The sequence below is a fragment of the Miscanthus floridulus genome, chromosome 10 (assembly GCF_019320115.1).
Source record: "Miscanthus floridulus cultivar M001 chromosome 10, ASM1932011v1, whole genome shotgun sequence".
Lineage (NCBI taxonomy): Eukaryota > Viridiplantae > Streptophyta > Magnoliopsida > Poales > Poaceae > Miscanthus > Miscanthus floridulus.
Window position 1 is genome coordinate 131,262,053 of NC_089589.1, and position 12,572 is coordinate 131,274,624.

General features: G+C 45.2%; 1 protein-coding gene across 1 annotated transcript; it reads right to left on the bottom strand.

Moving 5' to 3' along the window:
• Positions 1 to 11,390: 11,390 nt before the first annotated feature.
• LOC136489651 (putative disease resistance protein At1g50180) lies at positions 11,391 to 11,900 on the bottom strand. The gene has a single exon (XM_066486229.1). The coding sequence runs from the start codon at positions 11,898 to 11,900 to the stop codon at positions 11,391 to 11,393; it is 510 nt and encodes a 169-aa protein (XP_066342326.1).
• Positions 11,901 to 12,572: the final 672 nt, after the last annotated feature.

Genomic DNA, 12,572 nt, shown 5'->3' on the forward strand with positions numbered 1-12,572 from the left:
ATCATGAAAGTAATTAAGTTGCCAAGGAACAACAGGGGTTTGGTGCTCCAAGGTCTACAAATAGTGCTCAAACCACACCAAAGTCAATCAAGTATTTACCTTGTTCATTTTAGCTACACAGACATGAGATAAAGTACCTCACTGAGATGGTGCTAGGGTGGAAGTATTTGCCTTGGTTAATTTGCAAATTGGTTTGTTGTGTTTGCAAATTGTCATTATTGCACCTCCCATCACTGTTTCATACGGTGATTTAGCGTTAGTGTTAGATCGCAAAGTGCAGGGAGTCAAATGGTCCGCGTCGTTTTCCCTACTCCGTCGCCCGCGACTCACTTGGGTGGCCGTGGATGTCGCGGACCTAGACTGTTGCCTTCCCCGCTCATGTTTATTAGTGGAGATGACTTGAATAACTTGTATTAAGAAACTGGAAACATGTGCAAGGGAATCTGAACCGCATCCTACGAGAAGGAAGGTAACTGTAACGAGTTTAGAAAGGAATCGTACTTGTGTATCATTGTATTAAGGAGAATGAAGAGTTTATCATACAAATCCCCATCATCCAAATATATACATATCAACATTGATCTACACAGAATCTACCACATTGATCTGAAGAACCTATCACACTCATTGCGGATCCTACAGTCCTCGCTGCAGAAGATAGCCCACTCCTCCCAACCTTCCCATCATTCGTGGACGCCACAGCTTCCACCTCCGCACTAATGACTGTCCTGGCGACGCACCGGCATGGCCAGAGGAGGCAGATGACTAGACTCACCAGGCACAGGCGTCGTGTACATATCTCGTTGTTCCATATCACATTTGCCGTCGGGCCCACTTCATCACCTTCGACCTTCCTCAACCATAGCCGGGCAATGTTGTCGTTACCGGCACTGCTATTGGACCTGTGGAGCACAAGGGAGAGAACAAATGCAGCAACATCATGGTCTGCCATGACGGAGCGCTCAAGCATGTCGAGCCACGGCATGAGCATGCTGCGGTCTTCCAAGAAGATGGCGCGCATGCCAGCTTAGAAGCAGGCCACCGGGTTGCCAAAGCTAGCAAGCCTAGCGATGAGCTTGGCACGGTACTCATGGTCATAGAATCGGTTCTAGGTCCCAAGGTGTATCCCATGCAGCATCACTCGCCATAGTGGTATGCTCTATCCCACTACGGCATCATCGCACACCCTATGCATCTACGAACAGGTTGCCCGCAGGCTACCAAGATCTTCCATGGGAACCGCTACAGCCACAGCGACGCAGCTAGCAATCTTAGCAGCCACTCTGTTCAAAGCTTCTCCATGGAACGAGGACATGCCCGATGGTTGCAAAAGACTGATCCTCGGGTCGGAGAGTGACGTCACGGTAGAGTGGAGCACTGGGGAGGGGGATCGGAGCGGAGCAAGGTGAGTTCCAAAAACCCCACTTGGGATTTTATGATCGCTCTATTCTTTAAGGTTCCGTAGAGCGGGATGTCGAACGTCTCGGGGAAGTGAAATGTCATCCTCCGTGTGAATCGCTTAAATCGTGTATGAAAATGCAAAAAAGTTCAGAATGAAAGAATCTTTTATCATAGTGTCTTACGATTACTAATTAGAGGCCCCAACAGTGTAAACCGTGTGAACGCCCTAATTTTGCATGTAAATTATCCACCTCTGCCATTACAAAAGATAGTTCAAAGCAGTTGAGAAGAATAAAATAGTCTAATGGTTTGTCACTTCAACTCCCCTAAGATCGTGGTTAGCGCTAGAGGGGCCGAGCCATGTATTCAAGTCAATTTTCTCCGTCCAACATCCAACACCGTTCCATCACCATTACTTCTGCCGGGAGAAGCATGCTCCACTAAGATCGTGCGAGACGTGGCCTGGCCTTAACTCCTACTCTCGCTCAGTGCCTATCTCGCCCATCCTCTATAAAAGCGGAGGCTAAGGCGGGGAAGCAAGTAAACGATTCCTTTTCTCTCAAACTCGTTACACTTACCTATCTTCTCGTTCTATCTTCTTCGTCTGGCGCTCCGCCTTGACACCCCATCTTTCACATCTCATGCAATGGTGGATCGAGCAACGAAGCACCCAATAGAAGAGACACCGAAGGTTCTCCCTGCTCGTCCCCACTTTTGTGCAATGCTGCGACGGGATAGGGAGGGAAGCTCGGCGGCACCGCCACCGGAGAGCCGATCCCCGCTTCCGGCTATCTCCGACGACTACGACGGGGGGCGGATGACGTCCTCACATTGGTGGAGCAGCTAGACGTGGCCACCTCCACCCTCCACGAGGAGAGCCAGGAGGTAGACCGTCTACGCCTCTCTGTTGCCACCGTGAAGTGAGAAACGGTCGCAGTGGAGCTTGCCGCCGCCGAGGCCCAGGCACGCCTCACTGGTAAGGCATTCGACACGATATGATCTTGCTCTTTCACTACGTGCGATGTCATGTCTTAAGTTGTAGCATTTTTTTGTCTCCTTTTTAGCCGTCCAGGAGCAGCCGATCGCCGCATAGGGCGAGGCAGTGGAGGCGATCCGCGTTCGCAGGTAGCCGAGGACAATGCCCATGTTTCCTCCTGGATGGCGGCCAAGAGCAACAAACACTACCAGGACCTCCACGCTGAAGCAGGCAACGCCGTCTGTGTGCTTTCGCCTCCAGCGCCTATGGGGACAATCCTGGCAGAACGCCTCTGCACCGTGCCACTGCGGGTCATGGAGGTGGCCACGTACTGCATTCGTCTAGGGGCCGCTTAAGCCTTGGCTGCTACCCAGCTTTGGCTAGGTGATGACCTGACCGTGATGGAGCTGGGGTTCCTGGGATAGACGAGCTATCGGTAGCGCAAGAACATGATCAGCCAGTTCTCCACCATGGGCGATGGCGTCTTGGCTGTGGTGGATGTAGAGGACATCATTCGCAACGCTCACCGCGAGTAGTTCGATTGTAACATGCCTCTGCATTCTGAATAAAAATGTTCATAATATTTAGTAGTTATTACTTTGAGTTCATATTATTTGCTGTGACTTGAACGTTCCATTTGTGCGTCTTAGAGTTCACAGACCGTATGACACGTCCATCGTTAGTAGGTGCTAACATCTCCCAATCATCACCGCCGGTAGCCTTCACCGTCGCTTTCGTCAATTTCCAAGCATGCGCGTGAGTCCTACGCGTCACTCCTCCGCGTATTTACAAAGTTTTGCAGAAATTTCCATTCCTGTGTCTGATATAGTTGCTTACAAAGGACACCCCCACCACATCTTTCTCCTCCTCATTGCTGTTGTTCCTCATCACCGCCCCTGATCCCCAGTGCTGAATTGCGTGACCGCCCCTAGTTAGTGACGTGCAAGCCGCCAGTCACCGCCGACAAGCTAGTGCTTCATGCCAGTACGCCTCACCAGTAGGTAGACAGCACAGATCCACCGGTGACCAGGGTGGTACTCATCACCGCCGTTGCCGCTCGAGCTCAATGCAGCAAGATCCAAAGGCAAAGGTAACGCTTTCGCACTTCCCTTATGCATTGTTCTTGGATTTTTATTCCCTTCTTGACTTATCTGAGTACGAATGAAGCTTCCGTCTGATTATTAATGAGCTCACGAACACATCTCCACAGTCACTCATTCCTTGATTCAGGCCACAGTGTCGCTGCTTCCATCACCATCCCCGCTCCACCAGATCCTTGTCAAGATGGAGGAGGAGGTCCCCAACAAGAGGAATGAAGTGGCCATCCTCATAGACCATATCTTGGTCCTCATCCTCAGCTGCCTCACCGCCCGCTCCTTGTGCAGCTGTAAGTGTGTCTGTTGCTCCTGGAATAGCCTCATCTTGGGACCCGAGTAACATAAGGAGCTGCCCAGATTCTCGCCGGATTCTTCTACCATAGCGAGAAATGCAAACGCAACTTCACTAGCGTCAACAGTGAATACCCCTCCTTGTCCTTCTTGCCCTTCCCCATTCAGGATGTCGTGATCTCAGATTGCTCCTAGGGTCTCATCCTCTTCTAGTACTCTGGTTTTCGCTATGTTGTCTGCAATCTGGTGACTAAGAAATGGTTGCTACTACCGGGTAGCAACCATTCTTATGGTTCAGCTCATTTGGGGTTCTATCTGATAGTCTCCTCGCTCTTCCATGTGTTTGAATATGGGATCAACGATGATGACTCCTTAGGTGTCAACATCTACTCATCTAAAACTGGAGCATGTATCTTTAAAGAATCTGAATGGGGCGAGGGTATTGTAGTATCGACATATGGCAAAGGTGTGTTTGTTAGTGGTTTTATGCACATACTGGAGTTCACCTAGATAGTTACTGTTGATATGGAGTGAAAGACATTGAGGAAAATTCGTAGGCCAACTGGTGATGCAATCTCCATCCATGAAGCTCATGGTCAGTTGTGTTTATGTACTGCTGATACTTTGAATAGGTATGAGCTTTCAATCTGGATTCTTGAAGACTATGATACTAGTAAATAGACATTGAAGCATAAGGTGACCACGCTGGAGCTATATGGAAAGAATAATATTGAAATTGGTACCAAGGTTTGTGATGTGGCCTACAGAGTGATTGCAGTTCATCCAGAATGGAATTTGATTTTCCTTATTGGGAGGACAAATCACTGCTTGCATATGACATGAACCCCAGTAAAGTTCATGTCCTCCTTGCCCAGGCCATCGGCTATCCTAGAAGTACCTGGAAACTATTATGTATGAGCAGCGGACCTCAATATCTTCCTTATGTTCCCTTGTTCATGGAGTCATTAGCAGAGCAGCAAAGGTGCATATGCTGTATTTTGTTGTAATTATGTCATGCCTTTGTTCAGGTAGGTAGTTGTTTTGATTCTATATATAGGCCAATTTGGGCTTTGTAACTAAAGGAACGGTGTGTTGGATATTATTAATTGTGCTGCTTTGTGCAGGTGGAGTCTGAGTGCTTTTGAACATTTTTCCTGCATTGGCTAGGAGGAAGAAGAGGGGTTCCATGGTGCATTGCCTACCAATTCGAATGATGCACTAATTATATTTATTTTTGCCTAACAAGCAGGAGTGCCACATAGGAGGACCACAACTACGTCGTTTCGTTATGGAAGCTTGTAGAGATCAGTACCTTTAGTTTGCAATCTATGTACCACTTGTGTTTGGACATCAGTTGAGATATATATTATGGTAAGCGTCCATTGTTATTGTAAGAACATAGTTTATGCATGTAATGATTATATCTGTATGCTTTATGTTTAGTAAGCTATTAAGGGCCATTTATTGTTTTGTTATCACCACCGCTGTTGGTGATGCAAACATCCAACACCGTCGTTATACATATTATGCGGTAGGGATAAAAGTATATCACCGCCGAATCATTTAGTAACCCGACACCGACTAAACGATCATCAAAGGTGGATTCTGGTGCAAGGCGATGATGACCATGACCTTTGTACTGGCGGATCATACGCTGAAGCGATGGTGGTGTTAACCTCAACACATGCGTCTCGGCTGTCCAACCGATAGTGAACCCACACCACTGATAGTCGGGTCGAAGTACAAGGCGACGGTGCTGGTGACCACTACACAGGCAGTTGATGTGCCCACACGACGGTTTTGATAGCCTCGACACAGTTGGATCATTTGCCAATGCGGCGGTGTTAGTGTATATCCATAGCCGGGTCGTGCTCCAATGCGACTGAAGTAAGGACCTAATCACGGACGGATCATAAGTCAATCGGCGGTGTTAGTGTACACCATAGCCAGTCCCAGATGCCGACGGTGAAGACTATGACCATCACCATCGACAGCTTACTGTCGAGGCCGAAATTGGACTGTGATGTGGGTTATGACGCGGCTGTGAAAGGTGCGAGTGTAGTAGTGTGAAATTAAATCTGCCTGTTGTGCTCTGCTTTGTTTTGTTTCTCCTTCCTCTGTTGACTGACAGTTATGATATGGTGTATATATACACAATGAACCGGAGTTATATTCCTCAGTCACAGCTCACATTGAAGTCTCTTCCTGCCCATTTGCTCTGCCTCCCTCAAAAAGCAGCGGGCCTTGTATATAGATCGATTGGTGCAGTGCAGGCCACAAAGCAGAGGAAATACTAGGTGCTGCCGCAGTGATTGGAAAAGCGGAGAGCAACCCCACAAGGAAATACTATAGATCGATTGAAGACAGCAAGGTAGCGTAGGCCCAGAAGGAAGAACCCGAGTGTGTATGGGCCGGATCAGGTAAACAGGGTGCGCTAGTAGCGGAGTGCCGAATATGGGCCAGAACACTCTTGTGTCAGGCATCATGTATGAACCTGAACAACTCTTCCTCGGTGTAAACGTTGTTCATCTGAACCCAACGACCCAACTGCAGCTCTTCTGGCTTCTTCCCAAATTCCTCTTGTCTCCCTGACTGTTGTTAACACTTTACAGATCGATTTGCTGGTGCTGGATTTTGATCTGCTCCGTTACATTTTCCTTAGCATGCAAAGCAGGCTAAGATGCTGGAGAGTTGGTGTTTGCAAGGGTCGGAAAAGCAAAAGGACAAACTCTCTACGGAGGAAAACACCATCATGACCCAAAAGTAGCAGAGATATAGGTGTTGAGTTTCTGCTATGCTCTGTTACGTTTTCCTTCATTTCAAAGCAGAGGACGTGTATATATCGGTCCAGGGTACAAAGCAGAGGATTAACATACAGTTCTTGCCCGAACCGGAAAAGCAGAGGACAACCTTGATTATAGAACGTTTCATTCGTCACCACATGTTCGTTCATTATAACAATCCAAGGCAGAACCATAATTAATTTACAAATATGCGAGCAAAAGAATATGAAATCACTAGTGCCAAAGTTTTAAGACAAGGATTCTATTCAGCACTCTGCTTCACCATATTATAATTCCAAGCGTCGTCCAGCCCATGGCAATCTGTACAGAGTCCTGTATATCTCACTAGAAATGATTTTTAGCCAAAGCAAGAGCAAGCAGATGGTACACAACTGAAATCTGCGTGCTGAAAATGATAGGCTCCCACCGATCCGACTCCATTCCCACTACCATAGCAAAATGGCATAAGCATACCTGCACAAATAAAGTTTACTACTTCAGAATACGTACTAAGAATTTGTTACCTGAGGGACTTTGACTCTACATGTAGGTTCAGTGTCTTGCGAGAGAAAAGTGACTACCTGGTTAAATATACACTTGCTTTATTTCTGATCTTCATCTTGAGCGAATGTAGTCGATAGTGCGGGACTTGATATGGCTGATCTTGTCGTACTCGGAAGAGCTGCATGTTAACAAGGACTCGTACAACTTCTTGCTGCAAGTCAACTTAAGATACCTTGGGGTCACTGTTGTCAGATATTCCGGAAGTGTCTCCATGGTGGTGTCCTCCATCACCATGCTGTCAAGTAATGGGACTCCTTCCAGCAACACCACAATTGGGCAACTGACTATCCTGATCTTCTGCAACTTGGAGAGGCTGCTGATCCTCGTAAGCTTCGGGCAGTCGACTACATCAACCTCCACAACTCAAGGGAAGTTCTCCACGGATGTCAGGTTGCTCAGCTCGTACAGGTTCAGTTGCCTCAGACCAAGCCTCTTGCTGCTGGAGAGCCCTGGTGGAAGATACCTCAGCTTGCAGTTATCAATCTAGAGAACCCTGAGAGCTGGCATGGCCATAGCTTCTGTAGTCTCACTCTCCCTATGCTCCTCCCAGTCCCATTCCTCCTATTCATACAAGCCAATCAGAAGAAGAATTTCCAGATTAGGAAAACCTACTACTGATCTAGCAGTAACAATACCTCCACCCACTGCCAGGGAGGAGGGTGACAGGAACTCAGGCCCAACACTCTTGATGGCACGTGCGTCATCAATCCGTTGGGTAGTTGGGTATAATAATGAAGTTTGTCCATCCTTAAAATCCTCAGGCTCTTAAAGACCCATGTAGCTGGAACCATCATCGAATTTGGCAGCCGGCTACCAAAGTATCCTTCAATGTGTAGATGTCGTATGCTGGATGGGAGGGCTGAGCTTGTCAATTACCTCCTCCACGGCTCGCTTCTGCTGCTGCTTGTTCATTTCATCTCTCAGTCCCATTAATCCTCTGGTGCTCCAATTTAGTTCCAAGTAATCAAGGTGCTGCTTGCTACTAATAATGGCCATTCCAGCCGACGAGCTAGCAGACACATTTTCTAGACGATGTAATGTAAGCTCCCTAAGCTGGGACAGAGGCCCTATCTCTTCCAAGTTACACCAGACCCTGCCGCCGTTATTGTCCAAATGTACTCGGAACCCATAAAATGTTCTTAGATTCTTTAACTTTTTTCATTTGAATCATGCAAAAAAAAAAATAGTTTTTAGTATAGTGATTTAAAGAATAGATAGAAAAAAAATTGCGTCCAATAGGATTTGACCAAAGGTTTAAAAGACCTCTGTCCTCTCCATTAGACAATGGACGCTTCTCTTTCTTATTTTATTCTTTCTTTTTTTTCTTTCTCGAAACAAGAGCTTGGGTATTAAAACACTGTCATGGGAACCAAACAGCAGCTAAGAGTTCTTAGATGCAGAAGTTGTGTAATGCAGCTAGGAATATGGTCTAGATTTGGACATCCATCAACCACGATGTGCTGCAAGAATTTCATCCTATGAATGTCTCCAGGTAGCCTAGAAATATCCGTATATGTTTGGAAAATTCATACGAGAATTACTCAACCTAAATAAGTGACTATTATGTGCATCTATGTGAAACTCCCGCCATGACATCTCCATTCAGAACACATATGTGGTGTAGATGCAACCACGGTTACACCAACAAGAGTGAGAGATGGGAGAAAGAAAATTGCCCTCATTAATTTTATATCGGAGAGGCCATTTCGGAGATCCACTTGCGTGTGGGAAAGGCCCGGAGCTATCTAGTGAGTTATCCAACTGGGAGCCTGAACCTTGCTAGGACATCATAGCGAGGGAAACCAACATAGACTAAGGGGAAGCATTCCCGATATCTCGATAAAAATACCACCGTCATCAAACGGGAGTTTGCACTCTATCACTCTTTATTAGGTTGCTACTTACCTTTCTAGTTTAGCTTGTTAGGCTATTAGATAGGTTTGAAACTTGCATAACTCTTTTACGATAGAGATAGCAACACACTAAGTAAATTCTTAGTTGTACGTCCAGATAGATTACTTTCTTTGTAATAGATTTTGCTAAGATTAATTAGAGGCCAAGTTTACAATAAAAATTTTAAGTTGCCTAATTCACACTCATCATTATGCGTCACTGTCCCTTTAATCCCCTGGATAATTTTGGATCAAATTTTAAAAGGAATCTCATACATCCATCCATCGTGCATCAAATTTGTATAACACAGATGAAATAATATAATCTTACTATTACTAATTAGAGGCCCCAACGGAGGCGCCACATTAACTCTCACCAGACGCGCTAGGAAAAAAAGATAAATCCTAGAAATTCTCACAATAATCAGAAACATCTACTAATTAGAGGCCCTAACAGAGGCACCAGATTAATTCTCATCAGACGCCATAAGAAAAAAGATAAATCCTAAAAATTCTCATAATAATGAGAAACATCTGGCTTTTGATTTTGTAGACTCTAACCATCATCACTAATAATAGCCATTGGATCTACTGTAATTTATTAAAAAATTACCCACCACTGTCATTATGAAAAATACATAAAGTAACCCCCTAATTTTGCATGGAAATTGCCTAGCTCTACCATTACAAAAGATAATTCAAAATAACCCCCTATATATATTTGTATATAAATTACCCACATCTGCCATTATGAAAATAATTCAAAATAACCCCCTAAATTTGCATCTAAATTACCCACCTTGGCCATTATAAAACATAATCTAAAATTACCACCTAGCATTGCATTCAAATTAACCAGCTTCATCACTATGAATGATAATTTATAATAGTCCTCTAACTTTATATCTAAAGTAACAAAAAAATGTTGCCAAGAAATTTAATTGTGCCTGACGCCGACTCTCGCTGATAGGCGCTTTTGTATATCACCACAACTGGCCAAGTTGATGATGGATTAGTAAGACTAGTTTACAGGCCGAGTGCATGGCAAAACTAATTGGGCTTGCTTATCCATACTGATGATGCCAAGAAGTATATGGTTGCGCATGAGATTTCTTTTTTCTGTGTCAGCCTGAGTCCAGGGCCACCGAGAGCCCAAGCTACAGGGTGCCTTGGCACTGCATCTGCTCTGCTTTGTTTCTGCTCTGATCTACATCCTCTTTGCTCTGTTCACATGATTCGAAGTATTATTAAGCATACATATACATAGATAGGCAGGTCGTGTTCCGTTCCATTCCATTCCATGCATACATACATACGAGAAGGCACAGGATACGCTGCTGCTGCAGAGATAGGGAAAGCAGAGGACAGCCCCATGATAATCGACATGAAGGAAGCCGAGTCAGGTCGAGCAAGAATGATTTGCCTGGTTTCATGAACGTCTATCAGGATCAGCCTACCAAATTCGTGCTCCATGTCCGCTCGCTTTCTGCTATTATTGCACTACAAAAGATTTCATCATCACAGATATTCCGTTCAGCACCTGATGTCCTTTACTTTAACAAATGTACATAGGCCCATTACTTCAAAACAATAATTATGCAGTGAAGAAATATAGATGCACAAGACTACAAGATCACCAGCAGGGTTTCCAACATCTTCGCTTCTTGTTTCAATGTTTTGTACACAGTCTGGGTATGACCAGTCCCTTCCCCATTGGTAGTAGGCAGAGCAATTCAGAAAACAGAGTATGTGTATTGTTTGGTGCAGATGACGAGCTTCTACCGATCGGGTCTCACTCCCGCGGGCCACTGCAAGCTAGCACCATGGGTCTCTCTCTTCCCTGCATACATTAGTTACACGATCAATGAATAAAGATACTTAAAAATAGAGTGTGTACTAAGCGGCACTGCATAAAGTAGTACGACTAGGTACACTGCCTTGTGAGCAAAAAGTAATACTAGTTCCCTGAATATCTACTTGATTTATTTCTGATATGGCCGTGCAGCAATTAATCTTCATCTTCTGCGAAAGTAGTCGATAGTGCATGACTTGATATGGCTGATCTTGTGGTACTCACATGAGCTGCTGCCTGTTAACAAGGACTTGTACAACTTCTCGCTGCATGTCAACTTGAAATACCTTGGGGTTACTGTTGTCAGATATTCGGGAATCGTCTCCATGGTGCCGTCCATCATCTCCATGCTGTCAAGTGACGGGACTCCTTCTAGCACCTCCACATTTGGGCAGTATAAGATCTCGATTTTCTGTAACTTAGAGAGATTCCTGATCCTTCTCAGCTCCGGGCAGTCGAATACTTGAAGTTCCACGACTGAAGGGAAGTTCTCTATATATGTCAGGTTGCTCAGCTTGTACAGGCGCACTTCTCTTAGAGCATGCCTCCTGTTACTGGTGAGCCCTGGTGGAAGACTAGTTGGCTTTGAGATCTAGGCCTCTTGCTAGCGGACATCCTCTGCTCCGGGTGGGAGCCTAGATTGATGACGAAGTTGAACTTGTGAGCCTCTTTGTACATGTTGTCCAGCCTCTGGTTGAGCTCCTTGATGCGGCTGCCTATCTTGTGTGCGAACACAGGATTTCGTAGGCAGGAGAGCAATGGTTGGCAGCAACCCGGAGCCTTTTCAACCAAGCTGCTACCTTTCGATTCGCTCTGCTTGTTAGCTTTGATTTGACAAAGGTCTAGGATGTCAGTGGCATCATACATGGCGTTCTTGAGCTTCTGCACCCATCTTTGCACACTCAATTCAGTGATGCGCTTCCTCTCAGCATCAGCAAGGAAGCATTTGATACTTTCCATGTTGTTCTCTAGCTTCTCAATATCGCCGGATATACCCAGCAACATTTTCACCTCTTCTGTTGCCATGTTGGCTATCAGCTCCATCACGTAGGGTCCCATAGCATCCAAGATGGCAGCCACGGCTCGAGCAAACGTCCGTCCTATACATATACATGTACATCAGAATCACACTTGTTTCTTCGAAACAACCATAGGATCATTTATTCTTTTGTGCCACTCGCACTAAATCACCTTATACTGGATCCTCATAATTTGGATTGCGATCATTCTATTTTCAAACTAGATCTATGGGCTGTTTTAAAAGACAATAAGGATTAGCAAAGGGATACGAAAATGTTGTAGCTTAAGGATCAAGACGTTTAGTATGCTTGCTTACACTGAAAGGCGAGCAGCAGGGAGTTTAAAGATCAAGACGTCTATTATACTTACATCAAACGGCGATCAGCAGGGGAGTTTAAAACTAACACAGGAATTGAGCTAGCCTCGCTCTAGTTACCTATTTCGCTCCTTCTTTTTCCTTTTTAGGAAGGATCCATATAGAAATTGCTGTTAACATGTGGATTCGCTACAGATACATTATACAGGCATGATCCTGCAATAACCTGAATACAACAAGCATGCATGTATAGGTAGCTAGCGAAATAAACTTAAAGAATCTCCAAGAGGATCTCTACAAACCTCTTTATCATAAAATTTAGAAGAAAAGAAAAACAAAAACCCAGGCTCCTATAGACTCTCTAAACCACCCTCCACCAC

Excerpts from the sequence above, each read along its gene's own strand:
- LOC136489651 (XM_066486229.1), bottom strand. The coding sequence starts at position 11,900 with ATGGAGCTGATAGCCAACATGGCAACAGAAGAGGTGAAAATGTTGCTG.